Below are 21837 nucleotides of genomic sequence, written 5' to 3'. Positions count from 1 at the left end.
ACACTCCGGGCACTCTATCGCAAACAAACAAGCAAACAATCAGTACTCATCTAATGCACAGGTAAAACTCGAATGAAAGATCCAACCAGAAAGTTCAACTTAAGAACTCCGGTTTGCAAAAAGAATCAACTCGAACGAAGCAACGAAAGTCAAACGGCGAAAGAAACAAGCTTCGTTTACTAATCTGGATCTAGGGAAAATTTTACAGTAGCATAAACTTGTTTGAGTAGGTTAAACGGAAAGAGAATTTCGAGATGAAACTCTAGGCGCTTGAATCGCCTGATTCCGATAAATGAGCGAAAAGTTAAACAGAAACGAAGATTCGATCAGAAATCAAATCTGAGATAATCGCGGAAAAATCCGACAAAAAAGAAAAACGAACGAACGGTTAAAGAACGGACGTTCGTTAACAGAGAAAATCCGACGAACACGTTCGTTAAAACGAACGGGTCGGTGAACGTTCACAAAATAACAAGACCGAAAAAAACCGATCTAGGTTTTTTTTAAACGAACGGTTTTTTTTGAAACAAAACCGGCAACGAACGACGGCGAGGTACCTCGTCGGGGGCGGGCTCCGGCGGGGCTTGGCCGGCTCTGGCGAGGGCGGCGGGGTGCGGGGTGCTCGGGCGGGGGGGGGGGGGGGGGGTGCGAGGGGGCGGCAAACGGCGGCGGCGGCGGCGGCCTCGAGCTCGGCTCCGGCGACGGCGGGGCGGGCAAGTGCGGGCGGCGGCGGGGTGAGAGAAGAGGGGGGGGCGGCGGCTATTTATAGGAGGGGGGGTGCGGTGACTTGGGGAAGGGGCAGGCGGCGGGCTGCTCCCGTGTCCAAGCCGGACACGGCGGCGGCGGCGCTCCCGTACGCGGAGAGGACGACGGGGCGGGATGGGCCGGCGCTCGGCTGGGCCTCGGCCCGGTCGGGCGGCGCGCAGTTTTTTTTTTAAATACGTTTCGCGGAAAAATTCGTAGAAAAATAAATAAAAGTCCAAAAAGATAAAATAAATTTTCCCCGTCTAGTTAGTAAATCTAGAATAGGGTGAACATTTTTTTGACACAAAAATAATTTTTTTGAAAACATGCAATATTTTTAATGCAATTAAAATTGCAAATAAAATCCGAATAAATTCCAATAAATGATTTTAACATTTTTCCTCCAATATTTCAATTGTTTTGGAGAAGTCATATTTTCTCCTCTCAGTTATTTTTAAAATGAAATATTTTTCCGGAGAGAAAATAATTAAAACCAAAATCCTCGTTTTATTATTTGATGAAAATCAAATATGAAAATTTGAGAAAATCCCCAACTCTCTCCGAGGGTCCTTGAGTTGCTTAGGATTATCGAGGATTTGTCAAAATGCAATAAAATATGATATGCAATGATGATCTATGTATAACATACCAATTTGAGAATTTGGGATGTTACACTTCAACCTGAAAAGCTCGAACCCAAGTCGGAAAAATGCGTCTTCATAGGATACCCTAAGGAAACTATTGGGTATACCTTCTACCTCAGATCCGAAGGCAAGATCTTCGTTGCCAAGAACGGGTCCTTTCTGGAGAAGGAGTTTCTCTCGAAAGAATTGAGTGGGAGGAAAGTGGAACTTGATGAGGTGATAGTCACCCCTTCCGAACCGGAGAGTAGCGCAGTGCGGGAAAATGTTCCTGTGTTGCCTACACCGACTGGGGAGGAAGTTAATGATGATGATCATGAAGCTTCGGATCAAGTTACTACTGAACTTCGTAGGTCCACAAGGACACGTTCCGCACCGGAGTGGTACGGCAACCCTGTCCTGGAAATCATGTTGTTAGACAACGGTGAACGTTCGAACTATGAAGAAGCGATGGCGGGCCCGGATTCCGACAAATGGCTAGAAGCCATGAAATCCGAGATAGGATCCATGTATGAAAACGAAGTATGGACTTTGACTGACTTGCCCGATGATCGGCGAGCCATAGAAAACAAATGGATCTTTAAGAAGAAGACGGACGCGGATGGTAATGTGACCATCTACAAAGCTCGACTTGTCGCTAAGGGTTATCGACAAGTTCAAGGGGTTGACTACGATGAGAGTTTCTCACCCGTAGCGAAGCTGAGTCCGTCCGAATCATGTTAGCAATTGCCGCATACTATGATTATGAGATATGGCAGATGGACGTCAAAACGGCATTCCTTAACGGCTTCCTTAAGGAAGAGTTGTATATGATGCAGCCGGAAGGTTTTGTCGATCCTAAGAATGCTAACAAAGTATGCAAGCTCCAGCGCTCAATCTATGGGCTGGTGCAAGCATCTCGGAGTTGGAACATTCGCTTTGATGAGATGATCAAAGCGTTTGGGTTTACACAGACTTATGGAGAAGCCTGTGTTTACAAGAAAGTGAGTGGGAGCTCTGTAGCATTTCTCATATTATATGTGGATGACATACTATTGATGGGAAATGATATAGAATTCTTGGAAAGTATAAAGGCCTATTTGAATAAGTGTTTTTCAATGAAGGACCTTGGAGAAGCTGCTTATATATTAGGCATCAAGATCTATAGAGATAGATCAAGACGCCTCATTGGTCTTTCACAGAGTACATACCTTGACAAGATATTGAAGAAGTTCAATATGGATCAGTCCAAGAAGGGGTCCTTGCCTGTATTGCAAGGTGTGCAATTGAGCACGGCTCAATGCCCGACCACGGCAGAAGATATAGAAAAGATGAGTGTCATCCCCTATGCCTCGGCCATAGGGTCTATTATGTATGCCATGCTGTGTACCAGACCTGATGTAAACCTTGCCGTGAGTTTGGTAGGAAGGTACCAAAGTAATCCCGGCATGGAACACTGGACAGCGGTCAAGAACATCCTGAAGTACCTGAAAAGGACTAAGGATATGTTTCTCGTTTATGGAGGTGACGAAGAGCTCGTCGTAAAGGGTTACGTCGACGCTAGCTTCGACACAGATCTGGATGACTCGAAGTCACAAACCGGATATGTGTATATTTTGAATGGAAGAGCAGTAAGCTGGTGCAGTTGCAAGCAAAGCATCGTGGCAGGATCTACATGTGAAGCGGAGTACATGGCAGCCTCGGAGGCAGCACAGGAAGCAGTCTGGATGAAGGAGTTCATTACCGACCTAGCGGTGATTCCAAATGCGTCGGGCCCGATGACTCTCTTCTGTGACAACACTGGAGCTATTGCCCTTGCGAAGGAGCCCAGGTTTCACAGGAAGACCAGGCATATCAAGCGTCGCTTCAACTCCATTCGTGAAAGTGTTCAAAATGGAGACATAGATATTTGTAAAGTACATACGGACCTGAATGTAGCAGATCCGTTGACTAAACCTCTCCCTAGGGCAAAACATGATCAACACCAGGACGCAATGGGTGTTCGATTCATCACAATATAACTAGATTATTGACTCTAGTGCAAGTGGGAGACTGTTGGAAATATGCCCTAGAGGCAATAATAAATGGTTATTATTATATTTCTTTGTTCATGGTAATTGTCTATTGTTCATGCTATAATTGTGTTATCCGGAAATCGTAATACATGTGTGAATACATAGACCACAACGTGTCCCTAGTAAGCCTCTAGTTGACTAGCTCGTTGATCAACAGATAGTCATGGTTTCCTGACTATGGACATTGGATGTCATTGATAACGGGATCACATCATTAGGAGAATGATGTGATGGACAAGACCCAATCCTAAGCATAGCATAAAAGATCGTGTAGTTTCGTTTGCTAGAGCTTTTCCAATGTCAAGTATCTTTTCCTTAGACCATGAGATCGTGCAACTCCCGGATACCGTAGGAGTGCTTTGGGTGTGCCAAACGTCACAACGTAACTGGGTGACTATAAAGGTGCACTACGGGTATCTCCGAAAGTGTCTGTTGGGTTGGCACGGATCGAGACTGGGATTTGTCACTCCGTGTGACGGAGAGGTATCTCTGGGCCCACTCGGTAATGCATCATCATAATGAGCTCAATGTGACTAAGACGTCAGTCACGGGATCATGCATTGCGGTACGAGTAAAGAGACTTGCCGGTAACGAGATTGAACAAGGTATTGGGATACCGACGATCGAATCTCGGGCAAGTAACATACCGTTTGACAAAGGGAATTGTATACGGGATTGATTGAATCCTCGACATCGTGGTTCATCAGATGAGATCATCGTGGAACATGTGGGAACCAACATGGGTATCCAGATCCCGCTGTTGGTTATTGACCGGAGAGGCGTCTCGGTCATGTCTGCATGTCTCCCGAACCCGTAGGGTCTACACACTTAAGGTTCGGTGATGCTAGGGTTGTAGAGATATGTGTATGCGGAAACCCGAAAGTTGTTCGGAGTCCCGGATGAGATCCAGGACGTCACGAGGAGTTTCGGAATGGTCCGGAGGTGAAGAATTATATATAGGAAGTCAAGTTTCGGCCACCGGGAAAGTTTCGGGGGTTACCGGTATTGTACCGGGACCACCGGAAGGGTCCCGGGGGTCCACCGGGTGGGGCCACCCATCCCGGAGGGCCCCGTGGGCTGAAGTGGGAAGGGAGCCAGCCCCTAGTGGGCTGGGCGCCCCCCCCCATGGGCCTCCCCCCATGCGCCTAGGGTTGGGAACCCTAGGGTGGGGGGGGCTTCCCACTTGCCTTGGGGGGCAAGGCACCCCCCTTGGCCGCCGCCCCCACCCTAGATGGGTTTGGCCGGCGCCCCCCTCCCAAGGGGGCCTATATAAAGGGGGGGAGGGAGGGCAGCAAGACACAGCCTTGGGCGCCTCCCTCCTCCCCTGCAACACCTCTCTCTCTCGTATAAGCTCGGCGAAGCCCTGCCGGCATCCCGCTACATCCACCACCACGCCGTCGTGCTGCTGGATCTCCATCAACCTCTCCTTCCCCCTTGCTGGATCAAGAAGGAGGAGACGTCGCTGCACCGTACGTGTGTTGAACGCGGAGGTGCCGTCCGTTCGGCACTCGGTCATCGGTGATTTGAATCACGACGAGTACGACTCCGTCATCCACGTTCATTGGAACGCTTCCGCTCGCGATCTACAAGGGTATGTAGATGCACTCCTTTCCCCTCGTTGCTAGTATACTCCATAGATGCATCTTGGTGAGCGTAGGAAAATTTTAAAATTATGCTACGATTCCCAACAGTGCTCTCCGGCGAGGTGGCGGGCGGTGGTGGATTTTGGACATGGGCACCCAGTTTCTTGTCGAGGGACCTTATGGCGTTGGTGTATGCGTCAAGGCTGGCGTCAAGCTGTTGGAGATACTCCTGGATGGACGGATCCATGGCTGATTCCCTCGGATGGTGGTGGTGGAAAAAAATTGTGGAAGAATTTGAGGAAGGGTGGTGCTTGGCTCTGAATACCAGATGTTAGGGAACTAGATGTCTCTCTCGATTACAAGCCCGAATTAGAGTAGCTAGCCCTGATTACAAGCACGAACTAGGATACAGGAAGAGGGAAGCGAGAGGAAGAAGAAGAGAGCCGCCGCCGCCGGGTTCGTGATCCTCCGCGGATTGTCGGCCCCAACTTTTCTCAGTCAATCTCCTCCTCCACCCGAGCTACCCCTACCGACCTCTTCCTCCTCCATCCGAACTTCCCCCAACCGACCTCCTTCCATGCTCCCCACCGGACATCCTCGCCCATGCCCCCACCCTCTACCCATGGATAGATCAAGGACTTGGCTGCCGGGAATATGTCTCCTCTAGTGGATCTGGTAGGTGGCAATGGTTAGGTGACAAAACGGAGGTTGATCGAGAGAAAATGGGTGAACAGAAGAGAGAGACAGAGAACGAGGAGTTTTTTTGAAGGAACACAATGCATTCCATTACATAACAGGGCTGGACAAATCGCGAGTAATAGCATCTTGTACAAAGTTTGGAACATGTCCAAGCCAGATCTCACACATACTAGCTCCCAGGTTAGCACCATACGCAGCTAACATGTGTGCAACTCGATTACAAGTCCTAGGACAAGATACCACACATACATCAGCAAAACCTACACGTAGTTGTAGTTTAATATCTTTGAAAATAGCCCCTAATGCTGAAAGATCAAAATCTTCAGTATTTGTTGCATTCTTGAGCTGCACACAATCTGTTTCTATCATCACTTGGTCACAACCTAGCTGAGTGGCTGTTCTTATGGCATAAAGCATTGCCAAAGCCTCCGAGTGAAGCGCGGAAGCGATTCTTTCTAGATTACCTGCACCAGCCGCCAATGCTACGCCACACACATCTCTGATGACGAAACCCGAACCTCCAGTGTTTTTCTCCTCCAGGAAGGCACCATCAGTATTAATTTTTAGAGTTCCCAGTGGAGGTCTGGACCATCTCTCTTTCCGATGTTGCCTTTGCACTTTTCCGCTTCTCTTTACCTTACAAAAATGCATAAAAAGGTAATCAATAGAGTGAACAGAGAATGAGGAGTTAGGAGAAAGAAATGGCCGTGGTAGCCTTATCCTGAACTCTTCGGTCATGTGTTGGCGAAGACCAGGGAGCTCCTAAGTGACGCCTTAAGCGCCATTTGGAGAAACCGGCGCCCACAACGCCCCCTTCGCGGGTCGGCCCATTAAACATAACTCCCTCGCCTCCTTCGCCAAGATTGCTCGCTCGATCAACTCACCTTGGTCGCGTTTTTTTTCCTTTCGGCTGTGTTGTGCTGTTGGCTCAGGAAATAAAACCGGGCTCCGGTTTCTGCAATTTTGAATATTTCGTGGAAAAAAGGTTCATGGATTTATTAAATGTTCATGGGTATAAAGAAAGTTCATGAAAATGGGGAAAAGTCACACAAATAAAAAGAAAACACGAATTATGAAAACGGTTCATCATTTTTTTTAAAGTTCATCGATGTTTTTAAAGAAACTTCATCAATTTTGACAAAGTTCATCTATTTTTCAAAAAACTTCATCGTTTTTTAAAAAAGTTCATCGATTTGGAAAAAAGTTCATCATGTTTTCAAAAACTTTCATTGATTTTGAAAAAAGTTCTTGAACTTTAAAACAGTTAATTGATTGTTCAAAAAAGTTCATCGATTTGGAAAAAATTTCATCATGTTTTCAGAAGAATTCATTGATTTTGAAAAAAGTTCATGAACTTTAAAAACAGTTCAACGATTTTTCAAAAAAGTTCATCATTTTTTTAAAAAGTTCATCATGTTTTCAAAAAAATTCATTGATTTTGAAAAAAGTTCATGAACTTTAAAAACAGTTCATCGATTTTTCAAAAAATTTCATCGTTTTTAGAAAAGTTCATTGATTTGGAAAAAAAGTTCATCGTGTTTTCAAAAAATTTCATTGATTTTGAAAAAAGTTTGTGAACTTTAAAAACAGCTCATCGATTTTGAAAAAGTTCATCAAATTTGAAAAAAGTTCATTGTATTTGAAAAAATGTCCATCAAACTTGAAAAAAGTTCAGAGAAGTTGGAAAAAGTTCATCAAATTCGAAAAAGTTCATGAAATTTAAAAAATAAATTTGTGAATTTGAAACAAAAAATCATATATTTTAAGAAAATTTAGGGGGAAAATCGTTCCAAAAATAGAAAAAGAAAAAACCCCGAAAAATACCATTCCTGCAAAAAAGGAAGAAAACGACGTCAAGACAGATGGCTGGTTGGTTATGTCAACAAACACTGAACCAGGAGATCGCCTGTTCGATTCATGGTACACACGCTGCACGCTGCTTTTTTTGCGTCTTTAAACATAAGAAAAAGGGAACTTGGGCCAGCCCAGCGCGGAGCAAGGGGTGTGCGCCCTTTAACGTTAACACTATAACGGGCGCTACGGGCGCCGTTTAGGAAATGCCCCACTCTTCGGTGTACCGCGCATCCGAAGTTGATCTCTTCAGCCCACTAGCCACCGAAGATTACCCTTCGGCCCAGATCGGCATGTCTCTGGCCCACACAGGACCGAAATGCCCTCTTCGGCCTAAGCGAGGCTGGCAGAGCATATATTTGAAATTTCCAAATTAGGTCATACATTATCGGAATTTGTTAAAAACTATTTTAAATAATTTAATATAGTAATATTTTCGTCTGATAGTCTCTACACTCCTCTATACACGCCCAATACTCATTGTCAGGGAAACAAGCACGACTACTGACAACCAAATGTCATGCATTAAACGACCTCGTGATGTAATGTAGGCAACCAAACTAGTTGCAATTTTTTTTTTTTTGCTTATATTTGAAGGGCCCGGCTGAGCCGAACAACGAATGCAAATACAAATAGCACAAGGCAAACAACAAGCCCAAAGTGAGAAAAAAGAGAGTAGCTGGTTTGCTCGCTCCCTCTCTTGAAGCACGCGGCAGCAGTGTGGACTGGCTGGAAGTGTATGTGTCGGTCTCTACTGGGCCGGGCTGAGACAGACGCAATATAGTGCACCCCACACCCACCGGTCTCTCCGTTTCGTCGAAACCCTAAGCAAGACATTCCCCTCCTCGAAATCGAAAAGAAAAGAGAACGGCGGCGGCGGGTGGCGGCGGAAAGACGAGGAGCAGAGAGCCGTCTCCTGAGATGGAAGGAGAGGCGGAGCTGGAAGCGGAGGCGAAGGGAAAGAGAGGCGGCGGAAAGGTGAGGATCATCGAGGCACCACCCAGGATCTCCATGGAGGCTGTGAATGGAGCCATGGGGAGCGACGAGTTGCCGGAGAGGATTTCCACTTCAGAAGATACAGAATTAGAGATTGAGCAAGCCAAGGAGATGGGAGAGGAAGCCGAGGAGAGGGATGAGGTGGCAAAATTGGAGATTGAGGAAGCTGAGGGGATGGAGGAGAAGATGCAGACTGGGATGTTCTTTAATATCTACTGTCGCGCCTTGGAATCGAATTTGTCCAGGTTGTTCAGCAGTCCCTGGAAAGATGCGAGTGAGTAAACATGTTCTCTGCTCATTGTACCTTAGTTGCTTTTCTTCCTTCATGTTGCATGTCTCAAGGAAGCAAATTAGTTCATTCTGTAAGGAAGGGATTTACTTCACTTGTGGTGGCCGAATGAATTATCTGAATCTTATTTTCGATGACTGCAGCTTCATTGAGTCCTATGCACTTCACACACAGTACAACGAACCGCACCTCTTATGCTGAATTCGCCACCAGCACTCTGCAAATATACTCCATTAAAGTCACAGAAATAAAGGGCACTCCTGAGTTGAAGTGGCCACTGCGTGTGTATGGCATGGTTGCTGCCCGAGATACCGTGGATCACAATCGCAACATTCTCTTCTTGCGTCAAAGGAATGACTGCCAGATACTCACTCCAGAGGTCTGTATCGTATTTTTCTGTTTTATGTTTCTGGTCCGTTGATTTGTTATGAACAGATGCATTTAGAAATAAGCATGTAGTTAAGTTGGCAACTAAGCTGCTAGCTTAGCAAAACTGTTGCACTCACTCAAAAGGTTGTACTTAATTTTCTCCTGAAAAACTTCCGCGCAGTTTCTCTTTTTTCTTGCATCTCTGTTTTGTTAACTATGATTATAATTGACAAATGCAGAATCCTTTTTTGCAATTGACTGGCCCGTCTCGTGCAATTGCGGCTATAGATCCTGTTGACTTTGACATTAAACTCAAAGTAAAGGGCAGGATGAAGTCAAAAGATAGAGTGCTCATGCATCAGACCTCCAAGTACAGCTGTAATGAGGCCATTCTGTTGGATGACTCATGCAGAATTGTGTTACGGTGTGCGAAACTGGAGAAGACAGTGCAAGCAACTATAGTCGGTGTCCGTGTTATTAATTGGAGAAAGAAGAAATGGCCTTTTAGACATGGTGGTCTAGTTATTGCCAAGGCACATTCTAAGCCCGTAAAACCTGAGAATGAGGCCCTGCTACAAGATCAAGTGATGGATGACATTTCAGATGGTTACTTTGAAGGTGAAGTTAGTTGTGTTGGCGACAGATCTTCAGCGCTGAAACATGAAGATGAGGTTGTGCTTCAAGATCAAGTGACAGCTAACAATTGGGATGGTTGCCTTGATCTGTCAAGGCATGTTGTTTCCGTAGAGTTAGATGGAAAGCTCGAAGTCATCATCCGTGCCCTGTCTTCAAATGGTTTTATTACTAAACATGGCCATGTCTTCTTCCCAGCCCAGGAAAGCAAAATAAGTCGGGGCATATGTGATCTTGCCTCCTATAAGGTGGAAGTCACTGTTGCTTGGTCCCTTCTTGTTCGAGACAAGCAGTTTATCTCGAGGGAGGGATGTATGGATGATGACTAGGCGTGAACTTTATATAAATTAAATACAGTTAGCCATTTAAAGCTGTCAACTCTATCCATTGTCTTAACGGCTTTATATCTAATGCTATGTTAAACTATTAGTGTATTTGCTGTCAGTGATTTCACTTAAATTGTCTACTACACCCTTCGTTTTTAAATATAAGAGTTTTGGCATTCTAATTTATACTGCCAAAATGTCTTACATTCATGAACGGAGGTAATGTTTTGTATTGACTGCAAAATGTAGGTTTGACTTTTTTTTTCGCCACTCTATTTTTACTCCTGAATACTACATGGGTGGTAAGCTGGAGATTGGTTAGTATTATACCCATCTGATCTGTGAAATATTTGTTTGGCGTGAGATTGATTAGTTTATACCGGTAATGCCTAATTGACATCCGTGGCTACGAATCAGTCTGGTCGTGATTTAAAGTCAGCTCCTATGTGATAGTAGTCTGTTTTGTTGTGTCGAAGCAAGAACAGTTCTCATCCCAAGTCACTCCCATCTACCTTACGAAGCATTTTTGGATTGCACGGCACTAGCCAGTGAGGACCTCTGCAGAATGGTATTGCTGCCTCCCAGCATGCCATCAACGAGATCAGTTGCCGATATCAAACAGACAATGACAAGTCAGTCTCCGTCCCTAGTGGATGCTTCAACCCTGTGAGGCTTTGCTTTCCCCGAGGCCACTTGAAGAGAAAATTACATGTATCGTCCTTGAACTCGCTGGTGCGGTAACAGAAAGGTCCCAATTGAGAATCACTCCAATATGGTCCTTATACTTGCAAATACGTAAAATAATACAGTCCTGCGTAAGCTAGGGATATGTTTGGTAGACTGCATGAGCCCAACCAGGACCACACGGTGCAAAAATATCCTGTTTGGTTGTCTGGTCTGCATCTGTCTTTTTTGCCCGCATGATGTTTAAAGCACTCCCGGGCCAGGCTGAGTGGGAACCGCCGTTTTTCGGAGCCAGGTTTGGAGAGTCACGTGTGACTTGCCTGCACGCCCGAGGAAGCGCGGGAGACGGATGGACAACTCAAACACGTCATTGCCCAAACCCCATTTGGTTCTCTCTCTCACCGCCCCCTCGTTGTCTCCGATGGCCGCTCCACCACCGTGCCACCCCAATCCCATTTGCGCTGACCCCGAGAACCACAATCACTAGCTCGACAGCCTGACGATAGACGACATTAACCACAGTCAGTTGTTGGCGGCTCAAGTCAGCATCCCCTCTCTGCAAGAGGCCACGGTCCGCGGCCATCGACCCTCTACGAAACTTCGCTCTTGTGTCTGCAGCGGCTGCTGGTGTTCTTCATTTGCAGTGGCGCGACGTGGATGGGTGTTGTGGGTGCTGACACCTCGGATGTGGTGGGGGCGGTGATTTTCACTCATGTGCGAGGGTTTTCTAACATCACCCCGGCTGGTACGTCAATTGTGGCGGCCTAGACCTCTAATGTGATGGTGGTGACGAGGGCCGCGTCAATGGCAGGATCACTAGATTCGGTTGCAAGCACATCCACCTTTGCCGGTCCTTTGTTACTGGCAGGGTTTGGTGCAGCCTGCTACACCTCACCCTCCGGCGCGGTTTGCTTCACCTCCACCCATGGTGGCACCCCAGACGAACGTAGTACGTAAATCTTCTTGTCTACCAGTTCAAGTTTTGGGGTGGTTAGGGTTTTGTTCGGGCAGTTGCTTCGATTTGAAACGACTCGATTCGCGTTGAATCGATTTGAACCATGATATGCTCTTATAATTTGCTCATGCTATGTGCTTATAATGTGCCCGCGACAATGCTATGATTACATGTTCTTGCGGTGTATGATAAGTACGGATGTTGACCTAGAAATGTGTTCATGCTACTTATGATTATAAGGAATGCTATGGTTAGAGTAGGAATGGTATGCCTGCTATGTTTGTATGACCACTGATCAAGGCAATGGCATGGCCATGATCAATGCACAAATCATGTCACTGGGCATTGCTCTGGTTAGTGCTTACTTGTGCAGTGCAACGGTGTTACTCACCCTTGTCTTCTGAACTGACAAGGTGAGAAAGAACGAGTGAGATCAAGTCGATGGTGGGGTCAAAGTCATGGAAGGCGCGGAGGACTCCAAAGAATTAGTTGTGCTAGCAACGACCATCTTGTCGGGGAGGAGGGGGCAACGAAGCCTCTGCATAAGACTGCCGGCCCGTCGAGGATTAGGCATGAGCTGGCAGAATTGGTGCCACACAGGTTCTACATGCAGATATGGGACATTAAAGATTTAGCCATGCTCATCATCCCCAGGGCTTTCCAGCCGGTGATGCCAAGGTGGATATACATCTACCTTCTACAAGTTGTCAAGCTCTCTATCAACAAGCGGCGCCAGTACTTCGTGCAGATCTAGGAACTCAATGGCGAGCTCATGCTGGTGCGGGATGACAGTTGATTCCAACAGATCTCGGGTAGGGGCCCCTGAGTTAGTAGCCTAGATGCAATGGTAACAAGGACACGAGGTTTACCTAGGTTCATGCTATTCGAAGAGATAAAACCCTATGCCTTGCTTATGTTGTATTGATTTGGATGGAGTACAAAGTACAGATTGGTATACCACGAGATTGTTGTGTCGTCTATCAGCCCTACCCATTAGTTTATATAGGTCGGGGGGGGGGGGTCTAGGGTTACAATTAGGTCGGCTATTGTCGGTGTCTCACTACTACAGGATATTGCTAACGCGACACTACGATCAGAGACCCTTTGCCGAAACTGTGTACGATGCAATAATTGCAAACGGTGGTGTAAAAAACCCGTCAAAAAAGGTGCAAAACGTTTGCGATGCCGGAGCCATCAAACACGGTTCAGATTTTAGTTGCGTGTGCGATGCAGGGCACCCGGTTAATCCATTCCAACTGTTTGCAATGAGCAGAACAACAGAAACAGGCATCCATATCAATGTGTGTGCGATGCAGGACACACGGTTAATCCATTCGAACTGTTTGCGATGAGGTAGAACAACAGAAACGGGTAGCCATATCAATGTGTGTGTGATATACGACATACGGTTCACTCGGACGAACTGTTTTCGATTAGGGAACACAACAGAAATGGTTCAACTTAACAAGATGTGTGTGATATGCGGCATACAGTTCACATGGATGAACTGTTTGCGATGAGCCAAAAGAACACAAACGCATCGTGTAAACAAAATGTGTGTGATACGTGGCAAACAACCGACTCAGATGAACTGTTTCCGATGAGAAATTACAACACAAACGGTCAATACAGTTACTTCGTGTGCGATTCTGTGTGTACAAAAAACTTTAAAAATGCAAACTAGTTGCTTGCGGTGGCTAGGAGTATCGCACATGATGCGTCTGCGAGTACTCGTGTGTGATGATTAGTATGTTACACATACGTTTTCTTATGTTAACATGTGTGTAAATTTGCAATATGGACAGTTAATATGCAAATGCCTTCTGGACATCGGGCACACGCTTAAACTCAATGAACTGTGTACGATACCAATACTTTCCATGAAAATTTATGAACTTGGGTAACAACATTTGAGTAACATATATATAGTGGTTACACTATTCGACAAAAGGAGGATCTTCGTAACACGGTTTTGACAACCATATGGTCCATATCTACATACTTAACATAGTAACAACTATCACATTTTAAGAGGCTAAGGGCCAACAACCATATGGTCCATATCTACATACTTAACATATATAGTAACAGCTAGCACATTTTAAGAGGCTTAGGGCCAACAACCACAACTATCCACTGGAAGCAGCTTGATCACGGCGACTCGGCATCTCATCAATGAAAAGGAAGAGCCCTCCTGTGCCTTGGTAGAGCATGAGTAGAACATTGTCTCCAATTTTCCAATATGGATGCATTGCCACGAGAAGCGAGAACTTGTTAATTTGAATGGTTCAATTTCTGTGGGAAATGCAGTACCTTGCAATCACTTTGGCGTTATTAGCACGCACAAGTGTAATTCAACCACGCCGGGAAATCGATCCAGGAACTGCTACAGGGGCAATTTCTATTGACATGTAGAATAAAAACCAATTGTAACATATCGTTGAAGATATATATAGTTTATGAGCATCAACATTAAAATAAGACTTTTTACCAGCGTTTTGTGCACACAATTGGTCTTGTTCAGTGTGTGCACCATAGGTCTAATTAATCCCATCCAAAATCCAGCATTCACACGCTGTGCTATCTCTGTCATATTATCAACAAAGTTTATGACATGCTTCAAGTCCTTCCAGTGAAATTTGGTACGCTTAGTAACATACAGATCGTTCACTATGATCCAACATATCCTGCTTGAAAGGTGGAAAGGTATTATTTATTCAGAACATGGCAAAAGAATATATAGTGCGCATAAATTGGTAAATAGAATTTGTTACTGCCTAGGAACGGAGTCAGAATATGATATCACAATTGGTTGCTTAAGTGATTAATTAGTGAACAAATACCTCAATTTTGCTAAGTAATATGACAACATGGAGAAAGTTGAAAGGACACTAACCTCGATCAGACTTTGATCGGCTGATGACATTGGGGAAGTAAACATCCATGTTAATTAGACCAGGCTGTGGTGCATGCACTAGAATTTTATTGCCAGCTTTCAGTTCATAACACTTAGACATTTTTCTCCAAAGGTCCGCGTTAAAATAGAAGTGACCATCTTTATCAAGTTTTACGCTAACTGTCATTGTAAATCCATGCTGCGTTGTCAATATGACATCCTGGGAGTCATCAACAAAGTAAAGCCGAAGATTTCCTTCTACTCCTGTTCTTGCAAAGCAAGGGATGTACTGCTTGAAATGAAAATTAAGATCGTAAATTAGATATATTGAAATAACAGAGCAAGATGCAAATATGGGAGTAACTGGTAGAACAGATCAATATATAGATGAAAACAAAGTACAAAAATATAGAATTAAAAATAGATAATGTAACAAAGATTTGATGCAAATATATAGATAATGTAGCAACAGACGGTATATATTCACAAATTTAGGCCATGCCGACCGTGGTAGGTTGAGATTGAACATAACGAGCGCTCCCTGAAGTCATCCGGAATGGTGAGATAGAATTTCGTTTCCGACTGGCCACGACCACAGTTGCCTGATTAGTGCTCGCACTGTGGACACATGAATGAACACCCACGAATCATCTAGAAAAAAAAATGATTCCACGGCGATTTCCGCCGGTTGATTAACAGCGACGGACGGACTGCGATAAGAGATGAGTGAATATTTCACTAAGTTGATTACCTTCTCCATGAGGAAAATCCCCGGCCCAATCCCGCAGAAAACCCCAGTCGACCAGAGTCTAGAATGTCGGTGCAGATAGGCGGCGGAACGCGGTAGGGGCGAAATCCCGTTACGTTTGGAGCGCGACCTACGCCCGCCGCCAATAGCCGTCGAGCTTAGGGTGCAGAGTTGCGGAGGAGTCTGCGGCGAGTGAGTGGGGACGAAGTGGGCGAGGGTTTTCTTTTTCCTTTTGCATGTGTGAGTGAACACACACGGTTCGCAGAGGCGGCAGAGATGAATCGTGTGCGATAGTAAATCACCGAGATTGAATGAGAATCCAAATTTCCTTTGTCCTTCATCCACGAGTTTTTTCTACGATGAACATAAACCCTGCTAATCACCGTGTTCAAATTCGACACTTTTCCGGGTTCATTTATAATATTTAGGGGATTATGTGCATTTTGTAGGCATTAATGCACATAATTCAAATTCAAACAATTGGTGCTTGAAAAGGTGCACAAGAACGGTCTGGAAAAACCATACTCGTGGTATTTAGTAATTTCTAAAGCATTTTACAAGGAATGGACAGAGATTTCAATGGAATGTGTGGCAATAGTCCACCACAAACGCGTCATTTACTGGGTTATCAACTGTAGAACAATGAAATACGTGCTTGAAAAACATGACGCCTAGCATGGTGCCATGGTATGGCCTCACCGTGCCCTGGTTAAAAGCTGAGAAGGTCTGATTTATGTCATCATGCACGCCCTTCATAAATCGAACCATCACCGAGGAAGTTCGATGCTTTCGAGAGGGAAATCACCAAGATTGAAGGGAATCCAAATTTCTGTCCTAGTTTGTCATTCAGTTTTTTTCCAATGATCAACATACCGCCTCAAATGCAACGTGTTCAAATTCGACATTTTTCCAAACTCATTTACCATATTTAGGGGATTATGTGCATTTTCTAGGCATTAATTATGCACATAATTCAAATAAGAACAATCGGTGCATCAAAAGGTGCACAAGAACGGTCTGGAAAACCATGCTCGTGCTATTTAGTACATTCTCATGCCTTTTACAAGGAATGGGCAGATATTTCAAGGAAACGTGTGACAATAGTCAACCATAAACGCATCGTTTACTGGGTTAACAATTATACAAAAATGAAATACTGTTGGGGAACGTAGTATTTCAAAAAAAATTCCTACGATCATGCAAGATCTATCTAGGAGAAGCATAGCAACGAGCGGGGAGAGTGTGTCCACGTACCCTCGTAGACCGAAAGGGGAAGCGTTTAGTAACGCAGTTGATGTTGTCGAACGTCTTCACGATCCAACCGATCAAGTACCGAACGCACGGCACCTCCGTGATCTGCACACATTCAGCTCGGTGACGTCCCTCGAACTCTAGATCCAGCTAAGGCCGAGGGAGATTTTCGCCAACATGATGGCGTGGTGACGGTGATGATGAAGTTACCGACGCAGGGCTTCGCCTAAGCACTACGACAATATGACCGAGGTGAAAAACTATGGAGGGGGGCACCGCACACGGCTAAAGATCAACTTGTGTGTCTATGGGGTGCCCCCTCCCCCGTATATAAAGGAGGGGAGGAGGAGGCCGGCCGGCCACAAGGGGCGCGCCAAGGGGGGAGGAATCCTAATCCTAGTAGGAGTAGGTTTTCTCCTTTCCTAGTCCAAGTAGGAGAAAGGGGGGAGGAGGAGAAGGAGAGAAGGAAAGAGGGGGGCGCCGCCCCTTCCCCTTGTCCAATTAGGATTGGGGCAAGGGGGGGGGCGCCACCTCCTGGCCAGCCCTCTCTCTTCTCCACTAAGGCCCAAGAGGCCCAATAGCTTCCTCGGGGGTGTTCTGATAACCCCTGGTACTCCGAAAGTTATCCGATACGACCCAAACCATTCCGGTGTCCGAATATAACCTTCCAATATATGAATCTTTATGTCTCGACCATTTAGAGACTCCTCGTCATGTCCGTGATCTCATCCGGGCATCTGAACAACCTTTGGTACATCAAATCACATAAACTCATAATACCAATTGTCATCGAACGTTAAGCATGCGGACCCTATGGGTTTGAGAACTATGTAGACATGACCAAGACACATCTCCGGTCAATAACCAATTGCGGAACCTGGATGCTCATATTGGCTCCTACATATTCTACGAAGATCTTTATCGGTCAAACCGCATAACAGCATACGTTGTTCCCTTTGTCATCGGTATGTTACTTGCCCAAGATTCGATCGTCGGTATCATCATACCTAGTTCAATCTCGTTACCGGCAAGTCTCTTTACTCATTCCGTAATGCATCATCCCGCAACTAACTCATTAGTCACATTGCTTGCAAGGCTTATAGTGATGTGCATTATCGAGAGGGCCCAGAGATACCTCTCCGACAATCGGAGTGACAAATCCTAATCTCGATCTATGCCAACTCAACAAACACCATCGGAGACACCTGTAGAGCATCTTTATAATCACCCAGTTACGTTGTGATGTTTGATAGCACACTAAGTTTTCCTCCGGTGTTCGGGAGTTGCATAATCTCATAGTCATAGGAACATGTATAAGTCATGAAGAAAGCAATAGCAATAAACTAAATGATCATAGTGCTAAGCTAATGGATGGGTCTTTTCCATCACATCATTATCTAATGATGTGATCCCGTTCATCAAATGACAACACATGTCCATGGTTAGGAAACTTAACCATCTTTGATTAACGAGCTAGTCTAGTAGAGGCATACTAGGGACACTCTGTTTGTCTATGTATTCACACATGTACTAAGTTTCCGGTTAATACAATTCTAGCATGAATAATAAACATTTATCATGATATAAGGGAATATAAATAACAACTTTATTATTGCCTCTAGGGCATATTTCCTTCAGTCTCCCACTTGCACTAGAGTCAATAATCTAGATTATAGTAATGATTCTAACACCCATGGAGTCTTGCTGCTGATCATGTTTTGCTCGTGAGAGAGGCTTAGTCAACGGGTCTGCAACATTCAGATCCTTATGTATCTTGCAAATCTTTATGTCTCCCTCCTTGACTTGATCGCAGATGGAATTGAAGCATCTCTTGATGTGCTTGGTTCTCTTATGAAATCTGGATTCCTTTGCCAAGGCAATTGCACGAGTATTGTCACAAAAGATTTGCATTGGACCCGATGTACTAGGTATGACACCTAGATCGGATATGAACTCCTTCATCCAGACTCCTTCATTTGCTGCTTCCGAAGCAGCTATGTACTCTGCTTCACACGTAGATCCCGCCACGACGCTCTGCTTGGAACTGGACCAACTTACAGCTCCTCCATTTAATCTAAATATGTATCCGATTTGTGACTTAGAGTCATCCGAATCAGTGTCAAAGCTTTCATTGACGTAACCATTTATGACAAGCTCTTTGTCACCTCCATAAACGAGAAACATATCCTTAGTCCTTTTCAGATATTTCAAGATGTTCTTGACCGCTGTCCAGTGACCCACTCCTGGATTACTTTGGTACCTCCCTGCTAAACTAATAGCAAGGCACACATCAGGTCTGGTACATAGCATTGCATACAAGATAGAACCTATGACTGAAGCATAGGGAATGACTTTCATTTTCTCTCTATCTTCTGCAGTGGTCGGGCATTGAGTCTGACTCAACTTCACACCTTGTAACACAGGCAAGAACCCTTTCTTTGGTTGATCCATTTTGAACTTCTTCAAAACATGATCAAGGTATGTGCTTTGTGAAAGTCCAATTAAGCATTTTGATCTATCTCTATAGATCTTGATGCCCAATATATAAGCAGCTTCACCGAGGTCTTTCATTGAAAAATTCTTATTCAAGTATCCTTTTATGCTATCCAGAAATTCGGTATCATTTCCGATCAACAATATGTCATCCACATATAAGATTAGAAATGCTACAGAGCTCCCACTCACTTTCTTGTAAATACAGACTTCTCCAAAAGTCAGTATAAAACCATATGCTTTGATCACACTGTCAAAGCGTATATTCCAACTCCGAGATGCTTGCACCAGTCCATAAATGGATCACTGGAGCTTGCACATTTTGTTAGCACCTTTTGGATCGACAAAACCTTCTGGTTGCATCATATACAACTCTTCTTTAAGATATCCTTTAAGGAATGCAGTTTTGACATCCATTTGCCAAATTTCATAATCATAAAATGCGGCAATTGCTAACATGATTCAGATGGACTTAAGAATCGCTACGGGTGAGAAGGTCTCATCGTAGTCAACTCCTTGAACTTGTCGAAAACCTTTCGCAACAAGTCGAGCTTTGTAGACAGTAACATTACCGTCAGCGTCAGTCTTCTTCTTGAAGATCCATTTATTCTCTATGGCTTGCCGATCATCGGGCAAGTCAACCAAAGTCCACACTTTGTTCTCATACATGGATCCCATCTCAGATTTCATGGCCTCAAGCCATTTCGCGGAATCTGGGCTCATCATTGCTTCCTCATAGTTCGTAGGTTCTTCCTGGTCAAGTAACATGACTTCCAGAACAGGATTATGTACCACTCTGGTGCAGATCGTACTCTGGTTGACCTAGGAGATTCGGTAGTAACTTGATCAGAAGTTCATGATCATCATCATTAGCTTCCTCACTAATTGGTGTAGGAATCACTGGAACTGATTTCTGTGATAAACTAATTTCCAATAAGGGAGCAGGTACAATTACCTCATCAAGTTCTACTTTCCTCCCACTCACTTCTTTCGAGAGAAACTCCTTCTCTAGAAAGGATCCAATCTTAGCAACAAATATATTGCCTTTGGATCTGTGATAGAAGGTGTACCCAACAGTTTCCTTTGGGTATCCTATGAAGACACATTTCTCCGATTTGGGTTCGAGCTTATCAGGTTGAAGCTTTTTCACATAAGCATCGCAGCCCCAAACTTTAAGAAACGACAACTTTGGTTTCTTGCCAAACCACAGTTCATATGGTGTCGTCTCAACGGATTTAGATGGTGCCCTATTTAACGTGAATGCAACCGTCTCTAAAGAATAACCCCAAAACGATAGCGGTAAATCAGTAAGAGACATCATAGATCGCACCATATCTAATAAAGTTCGATTACGACGTTCGGACACACCATTATGCTGTGGTGTTCCAGGTGGCGTAAGTTGCGAAACTATTCCGCATTGTTTCAAATGAAGACCAAACTCGTAACTCAAATATTCACCTCCACGATCAGCTTGTAGAAACTTTATTTTCTTGTTACAATGATTTTCCACTTCACTCTGGAATTCTTTGAACTTTTCGAATGTATCAGACTTATGTTTCATCAAGTAGATATACCCATATCTGCTTAAATCATCTGTGAAGGTCAGAAAATAACGATACCCACCGCGAGCATCAACACTCATCGGACCGCATACATAAGTATGTATTATTTCCAATAAGTCTGTTGCTCGCTCCATTGTTCCGGAGAACGGAGTTTTAGTCATCTTGCCCATGAGGTATGGTTCGCAAGCATCAAGTGATTCATAATCAAGTAATTCCAAAAGCCCATCCGCATGGAGTTTCTTCATGCGCTTTACACCAATATGACCTAAACGGTAGCGCCACAAATAAGTTGCACTATCATTATTAAACTTATATCTTTTGGCTTCAATACTATGAATATGTGTATCACTACTATCGAGATTCAGTAAAAATAGACCACTCATCAAGGGTGCATGACCATAAAAGATATTACTCATATAAATAGAACAACAATTATTCTCTGATTTAAATGAATAACCGTCTCGCATTAAACAAGATCCAGATATAATGTTCATGATTAACGCTGGAACCAAATAACAATTATTCAGGTCTAAAACTAATCCCGAAGGTAGATGTAGAGGTAGCGTGCCGACGGCAATCACATTGACTTTGGAACCATTTCCCATGCACATCGTCACCTCGTCCTTAGCCAATCTTCGCTTAATCTGTAGCCCCTGTTTCGAGTTGCAAATATGAACAACATAACCAGTATCAAATACCCAGGCGCTACTACGAGCATTAGTAAGGTACACATCAATAACATGTATATCAAATATACCTTTAACTTTTCCATCCTTCTTATCCGCCAAATACTTGGGGTAGTTCCGCTTCCAGTGACCAATCCCTTTGCAGTAGAAGCACTCAGTCTCAGGCTTAGATCCAGACTTGGGCTTCTTCACTTGAGCAGCAACTTGTTTGCCGTTCTTCTTGAAGTTCCCCTTCTTCCCTTTGCCCTTTTTCTTGAAACTAGTGGTCTTGTTGACCATCAACACTTGATGCTCCTTCTAGATTTCTACCTCCGCAGCCTTTAGCATCGCGAAGAGCTCGGGAATTGTCTTATTCATCCCTTGCATATTATAGTTCA

General features: G+C 44.4%; 1 protein-coding gene across 1 annotated transcript; it reads left to right on the top strand.

The window, feature by feature from the left end:
• Nucleotides 1–8303: 8303 nt before the first annotated feature.
• LOC109784541 (uncharacterized) lies at nucleotides 8304–10364 on the top strand. Its single transcript, XM_020343144.4, has 3 exons — nucleotides 8304–8842; nucleotides 9001–9236; nucleotides 9466–10364. The coding sequence occupies exons 1-3, from the start codon at nucleotides 8494–8496 to the stop codon at nucleotides 10186–10188; spliced, it is 1308 nt and encodes a 435-aa protein (XP_020198733.1). The 5' UTR covers nucleotides 8304–8493; the 3' UTR covers nucleotides 10189–10364.
• Nucleotides 10365–21837: the final 11473 nt, after the last annotated feature.

Source organism: Aegilops tauschii, chromosome 2 (genome assembly GCF_002575655.3).
Source record: "Aegilops tauschii subsp. strangulata cultivar AL8/78 chromosome 2, Aet v6.0, whole genome shotgun sequence".
In the NCBI taxonomy this organism is placed as follows: Eukaryota; Viridiplantae; Streptophyta; class Magnoliopsida; order Poales; family Poaceae; genus Aegilops; species Aegilops tauschii.
Note: the sequence above shows the minus strand (reverse complement) of the source record. Positions and strands in the feature narration are given on the sequence as shown.

Excerpts from the sequence above, each read along its gene's own strand:
- LOC109784541 (XM_020343144.4), top strand. The coding sequence starts at position 8,494 with ATGGAAGGAGAGGCGGAGCTGGAAGCGGAGGCGAAGGGAAAGAGAGGC. Across the intron at positions 8,843-9,000 it reads CAGTCCCTGGAAAGATGCGA|CTTCATTGAGTCCTATGCAC; the intron begins GTGAGTAAACAT and ends CGATGACTGCAG. Across the intron at positions 9,237-9,465 it reads GCCAGATACTCACTCCAGAG|AATCCTTTTTTGCAATTGAC; the intron begins GTCTGTATCGTA and ends TGACAAATGCAG.